The sequence below is a fragment of the Phalangium opilio genome, unplaced genomic scaffold (genome assembly GCF_054372755.1).
Source record: "Phalangium opilio isolate 3A_F unplaced genomic scaffold, DU_Popi_V2 ptg000079l_1, whole genome shotgun sequence".
NCBI classification, from domain to species: domain Eukaryota; kingdom Metazoa; phylum Arthropoda; class Arachnida; order Opiliones; family Phalangiidae; genus Phalangium; species Phalangium opilio.
Genome location: NW_028324187.1, coordinates 10,014,140 through 10,040,482, shown reverse-complemented (window position 1 = coordinate 10,040,482; position 26,343 = coordinate 10,014,140). Strand labels below are relative to the sequence as shown.

At 36.3% G+C, this 26,343-nt stretch overlaps 2 protein-coding genes across 5 annotated transcripts in view; one reads left to right on the top strand and one right to left on the bottom strand.

Annotated features, from left to right (window-relative positions):
* LOC149654849 (uncharacterized) overlaps window positions 1–26,343 on the bottom strand; it is a 64,004-nt gene that overhangs the window by 13,693 nt on the left and 23,968 nt on the right. For 2 of the 4 annotated variants that reach the window (XM_089846535.1, XM_089846536.1), the window contains exons 1-3: window positions 24,851–25,118; window positions 19,499–20,444; window positions 6,730–6,840 (exon numbers count right to left, since the gene is read on the bottom strand). In XM_089846535.1, the coding sequence (XP_089702661.1) occupies window positions 6,730–6,840; window positions 19,499–20,444; window positions 24,851–24,909 (1,116 nt within the window). In that variant the 5' untranslated portion in view covers window positions 24,910–25,118. Of the gene's footprint in view, window positions 1–6,729; window positions 6,841–19,498; window positions 20,445–24,850; window positions 25,119–26,343 lie in introns of those variants that run through there. The other 2 variants (XM_089846538.1, XM_089846537.1) reach the window with 1 other exon arrangement.
* LOC149654859 (solute carrier family 35 member G1-like) lies at window positions 8,325–9,946 on the top strand. Its single transcript, XM_089845232.1, has 2 exons — window positions 8,325–8,729; window positions 9,109–9,946. Exons 1-2 carry the CDS (start codon window positions 8,376–8,378, stop codon window positions 9,778–9,780), a joined length of 1,026 nt encoding a protein of 341 aa, XP_089701358.1. The 5' UTR covers window positions 8,325–8,375; the 3' UTR covers window positions 9,781–9,946.

Sequence of the window (26,343 nt, the reverse complement as noted above, 5' to 3'; positions counted from 1 at the left end):
TCAAATGATGTTAAAAAATGATACGGAATTCTGATGCTAAATTTGGTTGTCACCTTAAGCCTAGTAATTAAACCTACTGTACTAATTAAGTCCAATGTATTAGACCTAAAATGTTAAGCCTAGATTTTCAAACATCAAATTAGGCCTAATAATATCAATTTGAATGCTAAGCCTAAATCTGGTATATACGGTTTGTATCAGACAGCTGGAAATTTAGTTTATATTATAGCCCAGTTTTGAGATGACACCCGTTAGGGTTAGGAAACGTATGTTTATTTAAGCTCCGTAGCGAATGTCAGTATAACTCCCCTGGAAAATAATTTTTGATTGGTCTACGGGAGGTACAGTACAGGCCCCGAAATAGAATTCTACGTAAACTTGTAAACCAAGTCTTAACACAGTTGATCTTTGAAAGATACCGACAAACAGTAAAATTAAATCTCGCGGTAGTCAAAATATAAACCAACTATAAACTAAGCGGGGAGGTTTTTTAAAAGGGCTTCAAAATAGAATTAGGCTTAAGTAAGAGTTAAGAGAAGACTTTATGAATGAAAAACTTTGTTTTTGAAACTGTAAAAAAACCTTAACTTTAATTTATGACCAAAGAAGTTACGAAGTTAACCCCTCTTTCATACGTTAAAAGCAACAGAAATTAGCGGTTTAACTTATTGGAAATATTATTTACTTATTTACAGCCTCTATAGAGAGATTCCCGCCAAAAACCTAACCCTAACCCTAACGGAAAAGAGGAACAGCTAGGCGCGGATGAAATATCCGCTTGGGTCAGAGATTCCAGGGGCGTCAAATGGACGACAACATCACTTCTTGAAGAAGGATGGATGGTCAAAGATACACTGTCGAAAGAGTAAGAGAAACGGAAAGGTACCTTAAGCCTTAGCTAGTACTGTAAGATGACACGGTACTTTTTGAGTCTCCCCGTGCCAAAACGCCAAACTCTAAAACCATCTCGTTCATCTTTTCAAACATTGCGGGGAAGGTGGTGTTCCGGGGTATTTGGGGTTTTTGGGGTCTTGGGAGAACGGAGGAAGCAAAAGACAAGAGAGTAAGACATGATCTATGATTGAGATGGTCACGAGCGCTTGACGCGGCTTGTTTCATCCTTGTTCCCGCGCCATTCTCGCGAAACAATACTTTAGCGGCTATCAAGACAAAGGCTTAGTTCAGGGATAGGATTATTCCCCCCCCCCCAATTGCCTATGTCCCGCCAATTCCAAGACACAATATAAGCGGTGAAAGTGCGCGAGGAGAGGTGGTCAAGTTCGCATTCATTTTCACACACCGTGTGTTTTTAATTATTATTTCTTCGCTACATTTAAAATCGTTTTAATTGTTCCCTAATCTATAAAGAGTAATTAGGTCCAACCAATTTTTAAAACTGTACGTCATGGTCAGTTTGGTCACGTGTCCCCAAGTTAATTTAATTCAATTTAATTTAATTTAAAATTTCGTGATTTTTATTAACATACGCGAACACAACCACTACACGCATGATCTAAACGGAAGTTGCCATCTAAGATGTTACGGGGGTTGGAGTGGAGGGGGGGGGGTTGTCACGCGAGTAGGGGGGGTGGAAGGGGGCGTGGCGATAACGTCGCTATACATAGCTATATGATCCCTCAAAAAGATGCTAGGGATTCCAGGAATTTCTCCATCCTTTCCAGGGAAGCTCAAGAGCATCCCAGTATAGAGAAGAGGGACTAGATGAAATAGATTCTTTTGTATTGGCGCGCGAGCTAACAGATTTTTCCACACGGAAAAACTAGCGGGTGTTGAGCTATTTCACTAAATTAGGATAGACGCTTCTCCGCCTTCGTATTTGGTACAATTTCAAGGTGAAATTAGGAGTTAGGGCGATACAGCCGGCGCCTAAATGGCGGGCTTTTCCGGATAAGCTTTCAAAACGTATCATTGCCACTGTCATGCGGGACTCGTGGAAACTATATTAATAAATTAATTGGAAAACAGATAAGGATCGAATTAAAAAACAGTGATATTTATATTTCAAATAGGGTTGAGGGCATTTGAAAATTTGGCCAGGGCTGAAACATATTTTTCAGATTCAAATTCCTTACTGAGATCTCCAACCATTTTGTCAACCAAAAGTTGTAATTTTTAAGGATTATTTTCTTATAAACAAATCAACTCTACTGTAAATGTTATTTAAGTTAAGTTTTAAAACATATTTAATTGTAAAATTCAACGCTAAATGATGGGATGCACGTTAAAGTCACGTCAAATTTGAATAAGAACAGTTTGTGCCAAACGAGGATGGTCTAAAACCTACTCCAGTAGATTATAGGGGAATAATACTAGCCTGCGCCTTGCATCTTCCCAAAAAGGGGGCTACATTTGTAGAGAAGGATGAGGAGTAGGAATTGATGGTGAGTTTTTGGATCAGTAGAGACAGTCCTCATCATATCCCGCTGCGTTTAACGGTGCCAGACTGGCGCCAAGAGACCATACCAAGAAAGTACCCCGAAAATATTTCACTTTAAGACGCTACTACAAACAAAGGCCGGGTATTTTAATTCAACATTGAAATTACAATTAACCATTGTAAATAATAGTACATTCTTAAACGGATATTTGAACCCAAGGGGGGCCACGGCCTTACATTCCAAATACTTGAAACGGACAGAAAAAATTAAAAGTTTTTGATAAAGAACATTTGTTGGTTCCACTTAGGTCTCTCTCTTATGGAGGGTTTTTTAATACGACTGTCCGCGCATGCGCTGCCGCCTGGAGTTTCGAGTTATGATTTACTAAATATGGTATGGAAGAAACGGTCCGTTTTGTTTTACTAATAATAAAATTTGACTGTCTGAACTGAATGTAATGAACTCTTATAGCCGGAGGGTAACCGTTTTTTATTCGTTCTCTATCTCAAATTACCACAGTAATATCGTCCCAAACTGAACTGAACCATTTCCCGTAAGGCCAGGAAGTGATTTCCCGCCAAAAACCTATCGGTGTAGCGCGCGAGAGAAGAGTGATAAGACTATTTAAGCCTTTGCGAGGGAATAACGGAAGTAGCTCGGTGTTTTCGTGGAAATGGTCTATAATAGGTTGGCAGCATTCAGCCTTAGACTATGGGAATTTTGCATGGAGTGCCATTATTCCTTAGATTAAGGAGAAGTCGATTAGAGTAGGGCCGACTGCGGTGGAAAGATAAGGTTGACAATCAGTGGAGGTAAAAAAGAATAGAGCCTTATTGGAGGAGAGAAAGAGGCGGGAAAGTCTTTATATGGATTTAGGATTTATCATAAAGGGGTCATCCACAAAAGATCAAAGAAAAACCATTACGAGTTTTTATATTTTTTTTTTTTAAAAATTTAAATAAATATCTTATTTTCCAACCGTACGCTCAACTCGGCTATTTATTCCTAAAAATGATCTATTTCCGGAGAGAGAAAAAGGCGGTATTTATGCTAAATCACTTTTCGTTCCTCGCGGATGTTTCCCGCGGTTTCATCCTCCAGTAAAATGGCGGGAAAAAAGTGCGCCAAAAAAGGGGGAGGGGTTAGAAAAAGCTTATAGGTAGTTTTTTAAAGGCTATGGGAAACGATACTCAAAATGTGATCATCTCCTTGGTTTTTACGCATTCCAGAGCAATAGAGAAGAAATCACCTAACGCTCCATCCCATCCCATCCCTTGATCCCAGCTCGCTCTAGCGCTTCCTCCAAGATAACTCTTAAAACCCTATCGTTCATTTCAGGTTAATTAATGAAGGGATATTAGAGGGAGGAGGGATACAAGGGTGATGGGTGTTTAGAATAACCACCCACTTTAGGTTCGTACGCGTTAAACGAGTATAATTGAACGAAGAGGTTTTGAGAGCGCGAGATCGACACCAGTCACCTAAGTCTCGCGTGAATAAAAGGGGTTGGATACTAGCAACATTTTTCAATGGGAAAATTTACAGCGATGAATATTCGCGGGCTATTTACGTCAGGAAAAATGTCCAGTTCCTTTACGCATTCCAGTTCCGCGTTTCTCATCTTCGCAGTCGTTTCGCGTGGTTGCTTTTCGGGTTACAACCTTAGAAAAGCTCCTTCACCGGCTTTATTCTTTATAAAAATCTACCGTTTCCAAGTTAGTACTATTTCTATATACATTGAAAGAGAAAAGCGCGCCAAATATTCCAGAACGCGCGGCGCGCGCGCCACGTATATTTTCCCGCCTAAAATGAATGCGTATATAGCTACGCATATCACGTGGGAATTTATAGTTTTACACTTTTTTGACGATGATATTAGACCTTTCGGTATCTTTCGGGGGATTTAAAGGTACTAAAAATTTTGAATACGCTATAACTCCCCCTATCCGGGGGAAGAGAAGACAGGTATCCTTAAATGATTTCCCATGTTTTAAAATATAGTATCTAAAATACACGTAACCTAAAACACAGAAAGTAGCTCAGACTTATCGATAACGGGGGGGGGAGGGGTGGAAATAGGTTTCAAAAATCTGTCCCAGTCCCGATATTCCATTCCAAAAGTGACACTGAATGAGAATGTATCGTATTCTTCAAAATTTGACACGGATCTAACCGCATCTAGACGAAAAAATGTCTAAAATAAATCATATCACGTTTGAGAAATTGGAAAAATTCAAATTTTGTCAACTATAAAAAGGCGCCAAATTTACCTACAGTCTAGCGAGCGGGCGCGTGCTTTTTGGCGCGTGATGGGGCCAGTAGACTATAGGCATTAATATCAGTCACGAAATGTATATTTCTATAGTTTTCGCACGAGACAAAATAAGAAAGATTTTTCCCGTAGCCAATAAGAAACGTTTCCTCGGTCGAATCTAGTAACAACTGAGATCGAATTAAAAAGCCCAGTTCTAATTTACGACCACCTCCATGCACTAAAAGGGGGTCGAGTTATTGATGGGCTACCCTACTTTAGGAGTGTCCCGAGTGGTGAGTGTCCATCCCAAAATAGCTTAGAATATACGAATGACCTAAGCGCGATCTAGAGGTAGAACGCTGGTATATAGTCACTACATCTATCTATCAAATAGTGACCCTATTACGTCGAAAAGACCTTAGGCTAGCTCAGTGATTATTTATCTCTACCGTTTCTAGGCGCACAAGCGAATCTTAATTATACAGAAAAAAAGGTTGTGTTAGCTTATATAGAGATGACCTTTGAACCCTCCTGTAAATTTAAATCACCAATAGTATAGATTATAAAGAGTTACAGTCGCGAACTCGCGATCGAATGGACACTCCAACGTTGGAAACTTTGGGCCCCTTTTCGGTTAAACTACAAAGAACCGCTCCAGATAATAAGGTAATACTTGGGAAGGATAATTCAGATAATCCTTTATTCATTTGACGTTTATTTGATGAATTGATGACGTTGATATTATCAACCAATTATAATCCTATTCCAAGAAGAAGAAGAAGAAGAAGAAGCGGTAACGGCTTTCCCCACCTCTAAGCTAAGCCTAGCTCGGTTCTATTTTTAAGAAAGCCCGCCCAAAGTTCCCTAAGAACTTACTTTACTTATAAGAGAGTGTAGGAAAAATAAGGGATTATTTTTAGTCCTCGTAATCGAGAAAGAACCCCCAAGAAAGAAATTTCTCGTGTTTTCGCGGTTTACAAGATTACGAGGCTATTCTAGGATGAACGACCACGCCTCGCCTTCCTATCCAAGATTATAACTACAAATAGCCAGATTATAACTATAACCTAACTAAATCTAATACCCTTTTCAACATTGTATCACTAACATACCCATTCAGTGAAATATCTATAATAGCCTAAATTGTCCCGATGCCAAATACCTTTTCTTAGGCCTAAGTTACGTCAGATCAATCAGCGCGTGAGATATTTTTCCCACAATATTTTTAACTGCACGTGAATTTAAGGCTCATCCCACGTGTTTTTGTAAAATAAGTTATAAAGCGGGATTTACTTGCTTCCCGCCAAAAAGAGAAAAAGCGCGCGCGTTTATTTATTTCTAAACAGCGCGCGAGGCTCAGAGAGAGAAGGGAGAAAGGACGGAGATGGTTGCCATGGTTACGCTATCGAGAGCGTATCCTTTTTCTCCGTGCGCGCGCTCCTAAGCTCGCGCTATCTTAGGAATGATGTTTTTGGAGGGAGAAGAAGAAAAAAGGCGGGAATATAAAAAAAACCAACAGTGGTCTACCGCGCGAAAAGCGTGCCTAATTACTAGGAGGCGCTACTCTGTATCCGGTGATTCATCACCCTGGAGTTGAATTCAAACCAACCAAACAAAAACGCGATCTTGTCATATATTCTAAGGCAAGTTATGATCACTTCGAGAGAGAGAGTAAGAAAAAAATCACTTCCGTTTTGAAGGGGAAACGCTTTCAAAGGGTGTAGCATTAACTATATCAATAAAAGAAGAATATTTATATAGAATCATGGGCGAAAAGTGCGACTCCAATACTTTGGTTTGGTTTGGTTTAAAGTGTAGGTGACCCAATGAGAACATTGTTTAAAAAAAGGGGAAATGACACGTAAACAAATGGTTTATCTGGCTTCTAGACAGCTCTATACGTCTCCCGCAGTCGTAATAAACGTAGTCCTGACAGTTTTGTCACGGCTAACTAATTACCCTCATTAAAAATACATTTATTATGCCGTCAGAGCTATATATAGGCTTTAACGATAATCTAAAAACTCGTTTAGAAATAAATTTATAGGCTATAATAAATTATGAATTAAGACTCACGGCTCGCGATTGCAGATGCATTTGCGACAATTGCTCCTGTTCGCGCGTGAGCAGAGCTCCTTGCAATTCCAATTGGGCCCGAAGTTCCTCAACTTGCAATTCCAAATGCTCCTGCAAAATAATAATAAAAAAATATACAATTATGACAATTTAACAGAATTTTTGGGTAAATGATTTTAATAGAAAATAAAGGTACGGGCGATAAAAATTTAATTAACTTTAATTAATAATTAAATCGAATTAAATGTAAGTGTATTTAGGTCATGTACGGTGGTACAGAGTACAACGATTTACGTTGAATTAGAACCAGTTTGGGTTTGAAAAAATAAAGTAGGTTGAGACAGATTATTTATCTAAAACTTAGTACTTTTAAGTGAAAGTTTTAAAAACATTACGTGATTTTTCTTAAAAATAAAAAAATATAAATTATATACGTTTTTTTTAAGTTTTAAATTTTCGTATCAGTATATAGTAATAAAGGCCTAGAATTTCCTTAATATTAGGGGGAAAACCACTAAGTAATTAGGGGGAAACCTCAACCTAACAAAAGGATATACAAATTTATAACTATTTTGAATAAATTTTAAAGAAAAACAAACTTGATAAATTCTGGAGACAAAGACTGAATAAATATTAAGTTTTTCAAGGCTAAACATTTAAAAGCTGTAATTTCACTATCGTTCACACGAAATTCAAATTTTTCTTCTTCATTCAAAACCAGCCAATCATGAAATAAATTCAAATAAATTCTTCCCACTCTGTTATAATTTTGAGGGGTCGGATAGTAGCTAACCAATAAGGTAAATAAATCAATTTAAGGAACAAGTAAATGTAGTAGGAAAGGGCTAGAGTATAGTAGGATAATACTACACCCCTTTAATTGGTACTTAAAGCCACACTTTAATAAAATTCATACATAGCAAAGCAAAAGGTGGGTCAGACAGGAAAAGGATATGGGGTATTTCAATTTGAAGTCGGGGCTGGTTCGACGCTGCCTTTGACACTATAATAATAATAATGGGCGTCAAATACTTGACTTTTAACGCGAGGAAAGGGTTAAATAATATACATATACGTATATTTCTCTCAAGGACGTCCTACTAACTAATCGTTATAATCCGGAGGCAGTCTGAGCCAATACGCAAAAAGGCTTAAGCTACGTCGAAGATTGATTATACGTTTCGAATAATCCAGCAATATCTCTATTTAACTAAACTAAACGTTAGAGTAGTATACCTGCAAAGTACAAAAAACCATACGCCCAGAAAACACAGTCGCATATATATAAAACGTCACGGCATCATAATACTTCTACATTATTCCCATTTAAATCGGGTTCCCAGCTGAAGTAGAAAGAGAAAGGTTTGGTAGACGGACCCGGGAAGTTGCGACGGTAAAAATGAAGCTCGGAATATGTTGCTATAAAGTCAATTCTCGAGATTGAAATATCATATACTCGTTGCAACAACTAGTCGCGCCAAAAACACAACTGTTGAAAGAATCACGTGTCACTTTCAATATCTGTTCTAGCGCGTGCGTTACTTCAAATTAGAATCGACTACAGCATGCCACACGCGGTTCAATAAAAAAAGGCGCAATTTGAAGCACGTGGCACGTAGTAATAAAATTATTCGATCAACGACAAAATGTCGCGTAACACTATGATAGGAATCGGTTTAACATTGATAACTGATTTATTACTGGGTCTGTCCATTATATGCGGAAAATTGACGACATCGGTTAATCCATTTGTGTTTTTAATCGTACGAAATATCTTGACATTTTCCGTATTTTTACCGAAATTAATTCAAAGTCGGACATCATTCTACGGTCAACGCGGAGAACGTTTGTCAATTTTGTTCAACGCGGCTTCCTTTTCCATAACTTCAATTTTAATTTTCATCAGTATCGTCTATATACCAACGGGAGACGCAACCGCAATTTTTAGCAATTATCCCGTTTTGGGAATTTTTATCTCGAAGATATTCTACAAAACCAAGGTAAGTTTCTCTATAACTTCTTTCGCTCTCTTACCAGCGGTTGCCATGCCGTTTACCAGAATATTCTGGAAGAATCAGGGAATTTGAAAATCGGTCTTTCTTGGGAAATTTTAAAATTGCCATGGAAGAATCAGGGAATTTGAAAATCGGTCTTAGGAAATTTTAAAATTGCCATGGAAGTTAGGGAATTTGAAAATCGGTTTTGGGCAATTTTCCTACAATGCATGGTATAAGTCATTTTTAGGACAGAGTTCTGGGTTTTCTACATAGCATTTAAAATTGATCATGGAAAGTTAGGGGATTTTCAAATAAGCCTTTTGTGGCAACCATAGCTAATAAAAAACAAATGATTTCAAAATATGACTATTTACTCTTTCAGATATCGATAGTAGAGGTTATTTGCGCCTTGGCTTCGTTAATTGGCGTGATTTTCATAGCGAAACCCCGATTTATATTCGCCGATTTAATTGGGGACGAGGACCTCGTTGGCAACGACAAGTACTGGATAGGAGGTTTATCGGCCTTCGCTTGTCTCATTAGCTACGCCATTGGTACGACGGCAACCCAAGGCATCAAAAGGACCCCGAGTACCATTCCAGTATTGCACAACGCCATTTACACAATCATCCTCAGCTACATCGCGCATGTAGTGGTAATATCACCCAAGATTGACGTAGTTCAATGCGGTTGGCAACCGTGGTTCATTTTTTTCTCGTCAATACTATTCTCTATTTCTCTATCCACGTTTCAAATGGCCGTTAAATTCGAACGAATTACAACGTTACTTCCGGTCCGGTCAATGGGCGTGGTCATCGCTTACATTTTGCAAGTGGCTATTTTGAACGTTTACCCGACATGGAATAGTTACGTCGGGGCTTTTATCATAGTGGCTAGCGTTATGACGATTTCAATAAGGAGATTGCATCGCGAAAGCAAACGGGCTAATAAGTTTGTCGAGGAAGAATCTAACGCGGTGACAAATTTGAACAATAATAGACGAAAAAACAGCTTGGAACTTCAAGTTCCCCTTTCAAATAATAACCTAGAATGATTTGGAAGAGACCGTGATGTGTAGCGCGTGCAAGTTCACTGGTTTTAACGTATTTACGTGCAGAAAAACAAGATATACCTAGTGCACGTGCAAGAAAAAAAGACATACCTATAGTGCACGTGCAAAATAAAAAAGATATACCTATAGTGCACGTGCAGAAAAACCAGATGTACTTAATGCACGTGCAGAAAAATTAGATGTACTTAATGCACGTGCAAAAAAAACAAGATATATACCCAGCGCGCGTGCAGACTGCAGAAAAAACAAGATATCTCGCGCACATTATGCACGTGCGGAAAAATCTAAAAGACAATATAATACATAATCCGGAAAATTGCGCAACTAAAACGACTGTAGAATTAATCCTAGAAAAGACCAAAGAAAGGAAGTGCATGAACAAGTGTTACCATAGCTTGCGAAATCAAATGACGTCTATATTCGCAACAGGATATCAAAAATCATACCTATACTTTTAATATAATAAAACACTGGTTATCATAAAACAGCTTACTCAACGTCTTTCGTAACTTTTAGGTCTACATTTCATACATTCTATAATTTTAGAAGGTTAATTGGGTCCAATCCGTAAAACCTTGAATAATTTGATACACAATAAATTTTGTCACGTCACTAATACGTAAATAACAACCAACTACAATTTTATTAGTTTCGCCATTTTGAGAATGGGAAATATTGATAATGGTAGAAACCACTACATTACAGTAGGAAAAATACTACTACCACGCATTGAACAACAACAAAGTCCACGAGATACCACCCACCGGTCCTTTGTATGACATAACTTACGAGGGAGGGTTCACGTTGATTACTTCCAGCTGACGGCAAAGTAAAGACTACCCCACCCCCGGTCCCCCTGTAGCTATCCCCGAGCGAGTAGAGTACCGCTTTGTTTTTGGGGCACCCCATGGACGCTTACTATATACCGTCTTAGAGAAATCTGAGAAACGTGTCCATTTCCGGCGGACCTTTTTACTTCAAACGCCATCCTGTCAGCGGTGCACGCCAGACTTTTAGGTAATACGGGCACTTTATGATCCTTCCGGAGGGGTGGCAGGGGGTTCTTCCCCTCTAAGGGTTGCTAAATGACCCCCTACAACACGGGAAAAAATATGGCTTTGGATATAAAAATAAGTTTATATATGATACGTTCCATAAGTTTGACACCTGTTACTTACAAAGAGTCGTAGAGACTGACGCTAACACGAGATGAACAGTTGAACACGCCCTTCCTACCCATAGTAAGTGTAAAGTGCCATTTGGTTATAGAAACAAGAACTTACACGCGCCTTCTCCCACGCTTGGTGACACGCTATCAAAGGCTTAGTACCGCCTGAAGCGTCATACTTATAGAAGTCGTCTAATACACTTATGATATATAGCAATCGAATTTTCAGATAATCAAGAAAACTACTCTTGGCTGGCTTTCAACTGGTGCGGGGTTTTACCCCCCTCCCCTCAAACTGAGGGTGCCTGTTATACGAAACGATTTGATAAATGGATTTCGGCATATTCTCCTACGTTAGAGTTTAGACTACCACATTTTTTTTAAAAAAAATCCCCATCCATTGGATCTAGGATTGTAAAGTAAAAGTCTGAAAATAATGTTCAGTAGGCTCAAAATTCTATACATAAAGAAAGACGCTAAGACATTATATTATTCGGCTAATTTATTTAAATTCTAAGGAACAAGAAAAAAAAATTCTCTCCTAAACAAACTTCGGGGAAAGAAAAAATCTTGAATTTGAAAGGATTTTCAAGCAAGGGAAAAAAAATTATACAAACAGTGTTTCTTTTAAAATAGAAAAACGTTGACAACGGAAGTTTATAAAGAATAACCCCTTCCCCCTTATGTCACCACCTCTTTCTGTTATGTAAAATTCTCTAATCACCATCAATAGAAGACGTTTCCCCTACAAGAAGCGAAGGGGGGATAAAATTTGGCGGGAAAACCTTTACTCCACGTGCGTTAATAGCGCGCGGCGGCGAATTCAGAGACGTATTTATCTCTTTTCTCATCAATCCCTCGTGCAGTTTGCTATACGACAAACGAAGAAGGTAAACCTAACGAAAAGCGCGCGCGCCAAGATGATGATGATTTCCCGCCTTCTTTAGAAAAGTCTCGTGCGGTTGCCATGGTGATATTATTCAATACCCCTTGAAACTCGCGCGCGCGGATGTGCTACCAGAGGATACAAGAGGGCGCGTGCGGAGGGTTGGTTGGGGGGGGGGAAATAGGACTTTTTTCCCGCGTTTTATTTTTTATCCCAACTAAGGGCTGCTTTAGAATGTTTTAAGCCTAATGAGATTTTGTATTTCTTATTTTATTTTTTATAGATGAATACTGGGTTTAGAAGATGAAAAATTGTACTATTCATTGCTACAAAAATACCGCTTAAGAATCTAAAAAAAAAAGAGGAAAAATACTACTCAATTTTAAAACAAAATATAGTCTATAAAAACTAACCTTTTAGTCATTTTCAAGTTAAATTGTCGAAAACGCGATACTCCGAAGCCGACCAAATAAACAACGTTACTCGCAAAAGAAAGCCCTAATCACTTTACAGTCTTTGAAAGTCCATTTTTCCCCCTATTGATATTAATAAAAATTATCCATTCTTTGCCTGTAACAATTTCCCTTGCTAAGTTTATGGGGTAGTCCCCCAACCCCAGAGGCTATACATCACTATTATAGGTTTAGGGGAGAGGGGGGGGGAAATCCGTTGCTATGCAAACGACACGTTTTGAACTATGACCCCCAGAACCCAAACTTTAATTGCTTCAAAACGATCTCCATTCCATCACGAATATATTACAAAATATTATGAAACAAATATTTTTGATTTTGTTTATTTCTTAAATGTAGACAAGGTTTAAATGAATCAAAACCAATTCTCCATTTACCATTCTAGTCAGGTAGCTGGAACACTTCTACAACCTTACCATAGGAAATATATAACGCAAGTAATTTTACTTAGCTTTTTCTTTTTCATTATTTTCGGTTCTTTCAAATATAAGGATTTTTAGTTTTCACTCAATCAAAATCATAGTAATAATAATTATTATTTAAAGTTAATCCAAGATCATTTTAACTAATTACTTTAGTAAAACTGAAGACTATATTTATATTTCTGACGTCAGTAATTGATTTAAAAACCAAAACATGAAAAAACTTTGTTCCTTGATGCATGTAAAACAACGTTGTCTGTTACAAAATATTAATGTTTAACTTGACTATCTAAAACCCTGTATAATTCCCTTTTTACTCGATTTAAAATTGGTTATAGGCAACCCAACCCCATAAGGTTGTATTTCTACTTCAATACAAAGCCCTAATAAATCTAAATGATCGGAGGAAAGTAAAAGTCGACATTGTTTCCCCGACTCTGTCTCTGACACTCGGGTCCCCATCCATCTACTCCCTGGCTCCCTCTTCTATTCCAAAGACCAATTCGCAGCGGTCTTCGTTAATAAAGTCAAGATCTATTTACATTCAAATTCAGTACTGGTTAGATTACAGAGTTAGTTCGCCTTATCCTTTATTACCTATTTCATTTCGAACTCGGCCTAATCACGGTGTACGGCAAATTGAGCGTACAAAAGGAGTTGGACTCGCTTTGAGATATCATTAAAAGTCATACGAAACAATCCCCTCGCGGGGCTACATCCCCCCAACGTAACTCGATAGCGTGAGACGCGCTGCTAAATGAAGCTACGTCTAACAATGGCAGCCAATTTAATTGTTCCATAGACTATTGTATGGGTTAAGGCAATGCGATGCCGTAAGGGATCCTTCCTAAAGTGTAGATGTACTTGGATTTAATAGCAAGGGGTTAAAGCCTTTATTTCATTTCGCATTACGCGCTTTATGGACAGTCCCTTTTCTCGTAAGGTCCCCCTCCCCCATTGCAACAATTAAGTGTAGCGCGAGAATTTTACCTTCCTACTAATGATTCCCACGGGGTTTCTATAACATTAGAAGGCGAAAAGACACTCTATAACTTCCAAATTCCTTTCACAGTGTCTCTAACAATAAATTTTAGGGTCAAAGTTAAATTCATTTGGTAAGAAGTTTCTTAAAAAGATTTTTCTAAAAATAACACGACACTAAATTAATCGCGGTACTGTTAATTACACTGGGAAATTAATTAAATTTGGAGATATTAATCTGTTGAATATACACTATTTAAGGTCGTTTTTAATTTTAATCTATCTACTCTAGATCGAAAGTAACATTAATTTTAAAATAAATAGAAAATTTGGTTCATCGAGGGAAAGCCAACTTCCAGGCTGAATCAAGCCCATGTTATTCCTATGGCCCCTGTAGAAATGTTTTTCACGCTGCACTCCCGTGTTCAGGGAGAAGCTACCCACCAGGCGCAAACTAAAAAATTTCGAATTACTAAGTTTTGAATTATTTATTGCGAGTTTAATTTAAGCTGAAAACTAACGAAACTCGGAGCTATTACTCTACCGAATGTCTATTTTCTAGCGATACTTTAATTTTTTCTTTATCTATTATAGACCAAAAGGAACAGGGTTTAATTTTAAGAAGTCAGAAAAATAAATTACATTTTCTGAAAATTTTCAAGTTTTCAAATTTGCATACGGGTGAAAAGATTAGGATGGCAACCGCGTATGTTTCTACTCATCCTGTTTTTAATCAATTACGCGCTTCAACAATATCCTTAAAGATTAGAAAAAAAAAACCCGTAGAACCCTGGGCTTTACGAAAAATGTACAATTTTGCAAAACTTAATTATGAGAGATACAAGGCCGAAAGAATTAATTAAAACGTAACTCATTTAATTACGGAGACTATTAATTACAAACGAGGAGGAGGAAGAAGAAGGCGGAGTTCCAAGATATTTAAATTAATTTAGGACGAAAGAAAGAAGATCCCGAAGATTTATTTTTCTGACCTTCCATTAGACATAAAACGTTTTAAAATTTCGGACTTAATGCATTTTAAAAATTTGCTAGAAAGATATATTGAACCATTTTGCGCCCAAAATATAAATAATAATATAGCAGACCGCATTTATTTATTTTTAAAAGGGAAGCTGACACTCGCCATCTAAAACCCTAAACCATAAAACATTTCTAAAAACGTAAATACGGGTTTGTCATCCCTTTTATAAAGAGAGACGCACTTACCCTATAATAAATTTTAAAACCCTTTTACCCTAAAAGTAAAAGACGTGACAGTTAAAATTTATTGCTTAGATGTATATATATAAATATATCAAACAAATAATTTTGTGCCCCGCTTTTCAAAAATTTCCAACCATCGTATCGTAACGGAGTTGCCAGTTGATTCTAAAAATCTAAAAGAGAGTATTTGCTGTGTACGGTAACATACAGAATACTCCAAATTTCGTTTCGCGCGCCATTTCTCGCGATCCGGCACGCGCAGAGTTAACAACAGCTCGCGCTTTTTTAATCCACGTGGTTTTTTAAAGTATTTCGCGCCAAAAATCTACCTACATTATCGCGCCATTTCTGCATGTATGGCGTTCCAGGCTTCCAGCGCGCGCGCTTTCTATGCCTAATTCACGTGGTTACTTTTATACATGGCGTTAAATTCGTGTGAGGTCTTTGAAGTCTCGGAATAGCCTGAAAGGAAGAAGATATACGTCATAGCGGAAATTTACCTCAGGGGCTGTCACATCACCCAAATGTGTCTAAGAGAAGCAAGCATTTTCAGAGACTCAAAAATCAAAATAAACTTGTAACTGACAAACAAGAAGAAAAACTTTTGAAGGGGGCAAAACTGAATGAATGACTGAATGACTGACTAAGGATTTGCAAATAAGGTAATTCAATCTGTATATTAGCACGAAGAAAAGGGGATCTCTCGTTTTTGTTTTCAGTCCGCCATTTTAAAAGATGGCGGCGGTAAACCGTGACTTCATTTACCTTGATTGGAGGCATTCCCTCGCTTGGGTAATTTGATACCAACCATTCATCGTCGCGTACCCCAACCAAGTCAGGGTTTACATACACCCCTCGTTTCCAAGAAGTATCAGGTATCGAAGAGACTTCTGCATGGCTTTGGGCTCAAAAAAACGAAGCTATCTATTATGAAGTATTTGAACCCAGGGATTCCGGGGGTTGCATGGGGGCTGGGTCGATTGACAGACAAGTATCGGGTGTCCATATTCTTGGGGGGAAGGGGACAAGTCATCCGGAGAAGGTTATATTAGTCACGGGAAAGGTAAGTATCCGATATAAAAACTTGAAAGGTTTTCAGTGCTATCTATAATCGATATACAAAATGGTCCATGGATGGGTTAGATATTCGAAGTCTTGGTAGTAGAGTTTTGTCTCTGGGGGATAAACCCGACTCCCCCCTCGCAATAGAGCTATCGCGGAAGCCTTAATGTGACGTCACCCGTGTTATTTGACCATAGAACCAAAGCGGTACCAAACATGGCCGCCCACTGCCAAACCTAAGGAGCCGGTGACGTTTTACCTAGGCACTCATGTCACAACTGAGATAGCTCTATTGTATTTACAGGTTAGGTAAGGTTAACTTTACGTGATTTTAAAGACATTTCAAATATTGCCTAACACTAAATTTAAAAACCAGTGACTCTCCTACCAGGTTTACTAGATGATGTAGAAACCCCATTATTGTTACCGGTTAATTCAATTCAATAAAATAAAACTTATTATTTTAAATTAACATAATTCGGTACTATATCCGGAGTTAAATCATTTCGGAGCTAACCCTAATTAAAATTGAACTTTACCGTTAATCGCTTTAGGAACTAAACTCTTTTGTATTATTGAGTTTAGCGACCTCTTCTAGCTCCACGACGTTCTTTCAAAAACGTCACTAATAAATAAAGCTCATAGTCACGTCGTGGGAAATAAAGACATTTCCGGGTAAGCTTTGTTTCGCTCAGAGAGAGAGGACACTATTGTTTTTTTCAAAGACCACATTATTGTATTAACAAACCGACTATAGGTTAGGTTCTTCAATAATATCCGTTTTAGGGGTTTAGATATTTAGTGGTGGTATCTTACTATAATTTAGTGGTTTCCTACCGTAAAATTTAATTTGTGTCAGCTAGACAGACCCGTAATTAACATTAATAATTTTCTTCGGTCGTCATTAAATTTTATTTTTTTTATTAGAATATAAAATAATTAAAATAATTATAATCGTAAAAGAAATAAACCTTAATGAAGAATTTTTTAAGGAAATACGTATGACAAATAAACGTGTCAGTATTGAAGGTTCTAATGGGTAATGAAAAGAGTATTGAAATTAAGTGACAGCTAAGATTGTCATTGAATAGCATAGCGACCGGGGTGGTCTTTTCTAAAGGAATAGATAGGACATTTTGGATAAAAAAATATGCCAGAAAATAGTGGAACTAATGGAGGTAACGCTACAGGTGCCTAGACATAAGATTCGCGGATAATTAAGATATGGAATATAGCCAAAACAAGTTGGTACGAGAGTATTAATCGGCATGTTTACCCTAGTTGCAAGTTGGTCCATTTCTCTTCTTCAACAACTAAAGAATGTTTCAATATCACAACCCTTAAAATGTAATCAAAGGTAACCCCAAAATTCGAAAAACAACGTCTTTCTCGCGGCATTACGCGTTCTTCTATACTATACACTTTTTCAATCGATTTTTTACAGACATAACGTCCCTTGGAAAACTAAAAATCAAGTTGATTATATAATCTTACATTGATACTGATCGACAAGTTAATCTATATTTTTTTGTATTCATATTTACTTTCTCTCTAACCAATATCAACAACTAACAATATCAATATCATAAGTTAGGCAATCTTAAAGGGAGATGGGGATCGATATATCGATCTATTCGAAGTCAAGTTCGATCTAAAAAAACCTCTATCTCTCTCGTTAGAGGGCAACTTGAAACATCCTCGCTCAAAAACGGGAACGGGTCGATAAGGCTACATTGTTTTCCTTCTATAATCTAGTAGTTTCCTACTACAACCCGCTGCGATGATTTAAGAATTATTTTAATTTTGATTATATTCCATAATTCAACCGAAATTAGTTCAAAGAAAGGTCACGGGAAATTTTAAATTACCCCAAAACTTAAGCTCATCCCTTACCTAATTAACCTCGATAATTACTCTAATTAAAATCGTGATTAATACCAGGGATAAATAATAATAATTATTTCAATTCCTTCTAAATAGCTTTAGGTTAAGTTAAGTTAGGTTAGTTTAAGAGTCGGTAGAAAGAATTCCGAATGGGGAATTATTTAATGACAGATTAAATTAACAATTCGGAATAAAACCAACAGCTGTTTCTTGCGAATTAGAATATCGCGTGTGTCATTTTTTTATTTTAAGTTTAAGAATGTTTAAATAAATTTATTCTACCAGATGTTGATAAAGATGGCCAAGTCTTAGAAGAAAACAATTAGAAATTAATTATTTCTTTTTTAAAAAATAATATAATTATATAAAATTGTCCCTATTCGGATACTTTGTGTCTTCTATTAACACTGAAATTGTATTAAATTATGGGCTGACCTATAATTAGCCACCTTTTAACTAAGTTAATTATATATTTATGAATTAAATGATGACTAAGTGTTATTTAAATAAATTATATATTATGAAATAATTTGCACTTAAATGCCGCTAAGCCTTTTATTTAAAAAAATAATTGTGCATAAAAATACTTCACCTTCAAGGCTTAACACTTAGCCAGCCAAGGCCTAACTAAATTACTGCATAGATTAGATTTTCATTATTTAGGCTTAGAGGAAAATTGAAAGAATAGGATTTCCGCCTTCTTAACCTGTCGTATCCTAACCCGTAAAACACGATAATCTAAAGGTTTCGAGGTCAATTTAACTTGAAACCTAATACCGAAGCTAGGGTAAGGAGAAAAAAAATTAGGCTTAACTAAACGTCACGCGTAACGTAACTCGATATTAAGTATTTTAAAAGTGAAATTTGACACTAAAAGCCTCGATAGACAATGTCTCTTGACCCTAGGCCAAAAGGATTACGGGGAATACCCTTAGGGTTATTACTACTGACAAGTTTTAAATAAATTTAATAACAGAGAAACTCTAGATTAAAGGTAAGGCGTAGGTACTGGTCGTTCGGGTCTTGGCAACGCTCTAAAAATACTTTTAAGAACTTAATCGTGAAACAACAAAGGTAGCCCCCAACACGTTTTTCAAGTTAAATTGATAATAACGAAAGGTATTTTAAACTTAACAACGCTAGCCTTACCTACAGTATCACTTTGAGATTAAAAACTAAATGCCTAGCTATTTGAGCAGGTGATTTTTTAAAGTTAAATACTTGTATCCTACCCATGGAATCATAAAAGCGTGTCCAAAATTCGTGGCTAGGCCCCCTTGAAGAAAATCAAGTCAGAAGAAAATTTTAAAGTTAACCAAACGGGGAGGGGTGCTAGCTCTTCCAATAATATTTTTTGAATACATTTTAAGACGAATTTATAGTTCAGGATTTATTATTTAACGATTTAATTATTTATAATATTGATTTTAATTACTCTACTATAAATCTATGGGGTTCCTAGCTACTATCGAGGAAATGAATTTAAACTTAATTGACCTTGAAACACATTTAAAGATTTTAGATTAAATGCCATACGGTTGATACCCAAACAAATCTTAGATATAAAAGCACACAAGACAGAAAAGAAAACAGAACTCACCTTGACAGGGTCACTTTTTTCGTCATCATTATCCTCGTCTTCCTTCTGTCGTTGTATCTCATCAACTTGCACGACGACAACGACAGTGTCTTTATCTTCCCCATCAAGTACTTTCTCAGCAGCCAGTAAGTCATTTTCGCGGATAAGTATCGAGTCTTTATGTTCGGCAATGTCCTTGGAGACGACGGTATTATCGTCGCTGGACCAGCTGCTTTCTTTGGTCAATAAAGTGGTCACTTCCTTATCGGACAAGTCCTTTTTCGAGTCCTCGGTTTTATGGTCGTTCCAAGTTTCTTCCAAGAACTCGCGTCGATGGACTAGTCCATCGTCGCGTAATGGCGATAGGACAGACGTATCTTTCGTCCAAGTACCGCCGTGTCGACTTTTTTCATTTGTCGTACTTTCGTAATTAGGTATTATGGAATGAGATGACGTATTTTTCGTGGTGGTGGTGGTGGTTGAAGTACTTGAAGTATCGACTTTGGAATCCTTCGAGGATGTTCTTATCTTCGGAACTGGTATAAACTTATTTTTCTTCAAGGGTGAACCTCCACTTCCATCTTTGGCGACTCTGTTTTTATCCTTTGGTTCAACAAGAATGGTAACTTGATTAACTTGGTGGTTCAATTGTCCAGTTGAAGGGCAGTTATCCCCGTGATCTTTGAGAGGCGATTTAGTCGAGGCGCTTTGCAAACGACATATTTTGGACGTGGTTTCACGTGGACTCGTTCCACGATGACCAACATGCTCTCGTGTAGGAGGTGAGGGCGTTGATTTGTTACTACCGGAAGTTGCGGTAGCGGTACTCGTGCCGCTGTTTGTACCGCTGGTGGAGCCACTGACCAATAAGGAACCGGACGCGGTGACATCGTTGTTGTTGGGGGATAGAGGAACATCCGATAATGGTGTCGTTGATTTCTCCTTGCTTTTACGTCTGGAGTTACCCCTAAAATGAAACAATAAAATAGACATATTTAGACCAAACATGACCTCTAACCCAAACCATAATAGATAAATAAATAAATAAATAAATAACAAATCTTGACTATAGGCCGAAGTAGGGGATTTAAAAACTGTCGCCTATGCCACGGTATGCCCTAGTAAGATATTAAGATCAGCCTTTTAGTACATCAAGGTCAAAAGAAGCCCCGTAAATACCGCACCAAAATAATCCCCTTACCTGGTCCTCAATTTAAAATAAAATCTGCTAGAAAAAGGCGTGAACAATTCAGGACAGAATTACCAATTTCACAGCCATGTGTAAAGAATAAAAACCATTGTTTCGCGGGACTTAAAGTGGTTGTTACGAGGCCCACTAAATCTTTCCTTTTTTTCCTCTCTCAAAGATGTACCCTGAGGGAAGGGATGGTACTAGGAATATATGTAGTTAACCGAAATGGATCTTTATATGAAGTTGGTAATCACTAATCCGCACGCTGGGTAATTTAACGCGGGAGTAATTAGGTAATCAAGGCACGTAATAACGAATGAAAATATTTCTGTATATTAATGAAGACTATAAGTACACGAATTACTCTTAACTTCTAGAAGAAAATTGTATATTTTGTAATAAAAAAAAAACACGATGTAATCTCACCTGTCTATGGTAATCCGTAATAAAACTTTCAGATTTTTACAGGGCGCCCAACTTTTACTTATACTTATACTTATAGAGATGGGTCACCATGGCCCAGGGCAACTTAAGATTATATTTTCAATAAAGATAAGTTCAACACTGGTAATAAAAATTAACATTATTATATATTCTACGGTGGTGATTTCGATGCTTAAGCGGATATAACTTAAATTTTAATAACCTTATGTCGTTACGAAGGGTAAATTATAGCTATAATTTTATACTTTAAGGACTAATTAAAGCCGAGGCAATTAAGTAATTAAATTCAGATTGTAATATAATCGTGTTAGATGTACTTGACATTTAACATTCGCTATTTTATATAAATCATAAGCTTAGATAGAGTAATATTTAATTAATGTACAGACTACAGTGTATCGGAATTTTATATATTCTTTATATACTTTTTTCTAACTTAATTAAAATCAGAATTTTCTCCCTTAATTCCTTATAATTTCGTGACCACGTATATAGAATCATATTTTCCGAGGTATCCTGTGTACCATCTGTTAAAAGAGAGCTGATTGGCTGTTAAATTTAATATATATACACGTATGGGAAAACCACGAAACACCTGCCTGTTTTCGTCTAAAGGAAAACTTAAATATTTCTCCAATAACTTTAATATTGGCAATAAAAATTGTATTTCGTTAATTATCTAGATTAGATTTCGACAAAATATAAGGACCTTTTTTTTCATATACAGGGTGTTTCTGAAAAGTCTGCGATATGTTCTATGACATTTTGCCTTACTTCTTTCGAGCTAGGATTGGTGTGTTTTAGGGATGACCCCCTTAATTAAATTAGAAATTATCATGGTCTAAATCAGTTTCGTAATTAAATTTAAGGGGTCGTCCTTAAAATGCTACATCAAATCTTAACTTGAAAACAGTGTCCTTGTGGCTCAAAATTCATTTCCCAAAGAACATCCCAGGCTTAATTTATGCCAGACGTATCAGAAACACCCTGTATATATTTTTATTTCAGTTTATACTTCTGACAGTTGGTGTATAGCGTACAACCAATAATGACATCTCCAGCTTTTAAGCGTATTAAACGTATGTAGAAGAAAACACGGAGTGTCATTACTTCATTTCTAAATTTACACGCCCTAAATTATGCCGACCTTATAAATAATTCATAGAAATATATAAATATATATTCAATAATAAAAATAAAATATTTTTCTTAACTCTGATATTTAAAAAAACATAAAATGGCTAAACCTTAGGTTAAATATTTTAAATCACTTAAAATTAAATAACACCAAATAATAAATAAATAAATAAATGTAAAAGAGTTCCCATTGCTAGGAATACTAAATCCTCTAAAAAGCAGATGGGACTTGAAGTAGGGTATATACGTTTTGGTTTTGGGCACACGTGACTCATGCCTTCCATACAGGGCTACCCTCGCATTGCATTCACGAAAATCGAAAGCTTAAAACTACTAGACTGTAAAAAGGAGGTAACTACCAATAAATATGCGGTTTTTTCTTTCATTAAATAAATCGAATAATAAAAATACAGGATATTGGTTTGGTTTGGAAGAGCCGAAAAAAAAATGTGGTTAAATTATGAATTTTCTGGCGTTCTTGCATTTTTAGGAAATCGTTCTTATAAATAATTCAATATCCTTTATATAACATTGCGTAAGTTCTAAACCGCCAGCCAGTAAGGCGTTGAACTCCCGAGTACATTGGTGCCTGCCTATGCGCCAATATAACTCGAGTACTTGCAATGTTAAATGTTAAAAGAATAAGAATGTCAGTAGTATTATAATCTGGTTTTGCAAAATGAGGTTTATTATGACAATTAAATCATTAATACAAACAAAAGGTAATTAATGGTACGTAAAAGCAGTATGTCAAGTCTCCTATTTATTTGTGTTTTTCTCTGGATATAATTATACGTTGTTGACTTGTATAGTTGTTGACTTTGGGTATATAGAGGTAAATACAGCAACAGGTATTTTGAAAAAAAATAAGGTTTGGTTAACTAGGTATGTCTTTAATTTTCAAAACTTCGAAATGACTATCGGAATGGGTGAATCATAATTATTCAATGGAAGTTCAATGGGCAAGTTATTCTACGAAGTATAATGAATTCATTATTAAAAGAGCTATCTTTACGTCTACCTACACGCCACTTAGAATTCGCGATAAAAATATTTCAGATAACAAAATTAATTCATTATGAAAAGGTAAATTTTCTTTCTTTTTCTATCCCGGCATGCACCCCTAGCAACTTCCGATAGCGATTGCGAAATTCAAATAAAGCATAGCACACACTCGAGAGCGAGACTTAGTGGCAATATACGAATTCCGAGGAAATATTCTACTGAGAATTATATCATTGACCATTTTTTCGGGTTGACGGGGTCAAATTCTTTCCAACTAATACTTATAATTACTTATTAGGGGTTCTGTGATTTTAATTATACAAAAAGATAGCGTTAATTCTCTTATTTGCATACCACTTTGAAGGCTAGTAACTCTGGTTCTATAATAGATAGGGGAAAATCCTTTGAATACGTTAAACTATACGCTCAATAAAGGCTTAAAATAATATTAATCAAAATAGCTAAACTTGGTGTTCATAAAAACACTGACTTTGAAAACAAACCGTTTTTATAAACAATATTCTATTTAAAAAAAAACATTATTATTTATAATCTTTTGTAAACCGGATTTCACAGAACCCCAACAAAATTTCGATATTTGATTGATATCTAACGTTTGATACCATTTACACTGCAGGAGACCAGGCTACTTAGCGGACAAGTGCATGCAGTACCAAGTAGCCTAGCCTCTTGGTGTAAATGGTATCAATATTCCTAGCCTGAAAAACAATGTATATATACATAATAGAAAAGCTAAAAAATAATTCAGGAAGTTATGGCTACCACTCGAGTTGATGTATATGAACTAAAGTTCCCCCACATTAAAAAAATAATTAACGACGAATGTCAGTTCAGTTTAGTTTAGTTTCTTTTAAAGTGAAGCTCTAACGTTTATTGATACTTGTCAAGCCAGTTAAACTAGATTCAGGATTCAAAATAGCGTATGGCGAAAAAAATATATTAACTCATTCACTGAAAACAATAGAGCACGATTGGTTTTTGTTTTGCTTTTTTAAAAAAACACGTACAAGGGCCTTGGCGTTCAGTCACTCGAGTATTTTAAATTTATAGATTGAATATGATAGGCCCAATATTTCTTAATCATTTCCTGACTCGAGTCCTTCGGTTTCAATACAGGATAACTTATTGCGAGGCTAAACTTTAAAAACTATACTTCAATTAAAATTGAAGTTTTTTTGATTTTTAAGTAACCTTTAAGATGTTTTGAAAATGAATAACAGTAAAGAGCGCAAAACTAAAATTAGTAAATACTAGAAATATAAAATATACTTGGCGGTAGTTAGTTTAATTTAAATAGCGTAATTAACATTATAATTTATTATTTTTTGTGGTAATTATTAATTGTAATTGTGGTTCTACTGTTTCATGGCCCCTTTAAAAGGTTATTTGCAATAATAGGCCAATTTTAGGTTCAAATCGAGGGGCTGGTTTCCTCCCTCAATTTGAACTTACAATAAATCCGATACTACCAATGTTGACAGTGCTATAAAGATTTCTTAGTGGTTAGCCCCTTTGTGTTAAATACTCCATTACGTACTTAACTAATTAAGTAATTACAATTAAATTGGACATACCTGCTGAAAATTTTGGGTTTCGGTATATTTGATACGGGCCTAATCATATCGCGAAACATCGATTGATTTCTTTCTTTAAAATTAAAAGTAAAAAAGAATTACATAATTTGGCGCGAAGTAATTAACGCGGGAAAAATTCGTAAGTAAAATATACACAGGGTTTTTGACCGCCTAGCTAAAATTTTATTTCTGTAATGTTGCTCGCCTGCCAGAATACGGGAGCGATACGATGCAACGTGCTTTCCTTCTACTTCAGCTGTGAAAATGCCGAAATGAACCTCAACAAGCTGGCCCCCCTCCCTCCCAGGAATCCTCCCACCAAACACTAGGGGCCTAAAACAGACTAAAAACACCCCTCTTACGTTTGGAAATTATAAAAAAAACTTCTCTCAAAGGTTGCTTGCTTTTCTCTATGGGATACGATGATTGAAGATATATATGGATATATGAAATCGCGCCATCTACAGAAATCTCTATTGTTTTTCACCTGTTGGTCTAGTAGATCTAAAAATGTCTATTGCTTTCCCACTTGTAGTCTAGTAGGCCTAAAGTTGTCTCTTGATTTTCACCTTGTAATCTAGTAGACCTAAAGTTGTCTCTGGATTTTCACCTTGTAATCTAGTAGACCTAAAGTTGTCTCTGGATTTTCACCTTGTAATCTAGTAGACCTAAAGTTATCTCTGGATTTTCACCTTGTAATCTAGTAGACCTAAAATGTCTATTTCTTTAAACCTTGAAGTCTAGTAGACCTAAAATGTCTATTTCTTTACACCTTGAAGTCTAGTAGATCTAGAATGTCTATTGCTTTTCCCACTTGTAGTCTAGTAGACCTAAAATGTCTATTTCTTTACACCTTAAAGTGTAGTAGACCTAAACAAGTCTAAAATTATCTTAATCCTTAATAAGATATAATTTCAAATCCTACGTAATCCAAAAGTGGTTAATTTCAACTCTCCGCATGGGTTGAGTGACTAATAGTTTGAAAGATTTTTGTCTCAAGGTCACCAAAAGACAAGATCATAGTTCCGTGGGCTTCACGACCGTCTTTGTTAGATTAAAAAAAAAACCATAAATAAACAATTCTCGTCTAATTTCAAGGTCTGCGCAGGTGTTCGACGCAACTGCACCACGAGATATAATTTAAGTCATCTAGAAAGCTATAAATTTGCATAATTTGAGCCTAAGCCTAATTTACGCGTAAGAATACAAATGGAATCTAGGGGTCATGACCCCATTCGAGGATTTAAATAAAAAAACCACCAAGCTGCCTAACTCTCTTAAACCAAGGCATAACTACAGAATAGATCACGGTTTTAGGTTTTTTATTTTTTATTCAAAAGGGGATGGAAATATTCCTGTTTAGTATCCTAGCATCTTAATATGATCTTCCTAAAACTAACATACCACGAAGGATGAGTCACTCTCCGTAAGAAGACTAAGATACCATACCGAAGAAAATCAAAAAAACAAATTCTTTCCCGAGGCAGGTAAAA

What these genes read in the sequence shown, in the direction of transcription:
- LOC149654859 (XM_089845232.1), top strand. Translation starts at nt 8,376, where the DNA reads ATGTCGCGTAACACTATGATAGGAATCGGTTTAACATTGATAACTGAT. An exon ending in AGATATTCTACAAAACCAAG is followed by an intron (nt 8,730 to 9,108) that starts GTAAGTTTCTCT and finishes TTACTCTTTCAG; the next exon opens with ATATCGATAGTAGAGGTTAT.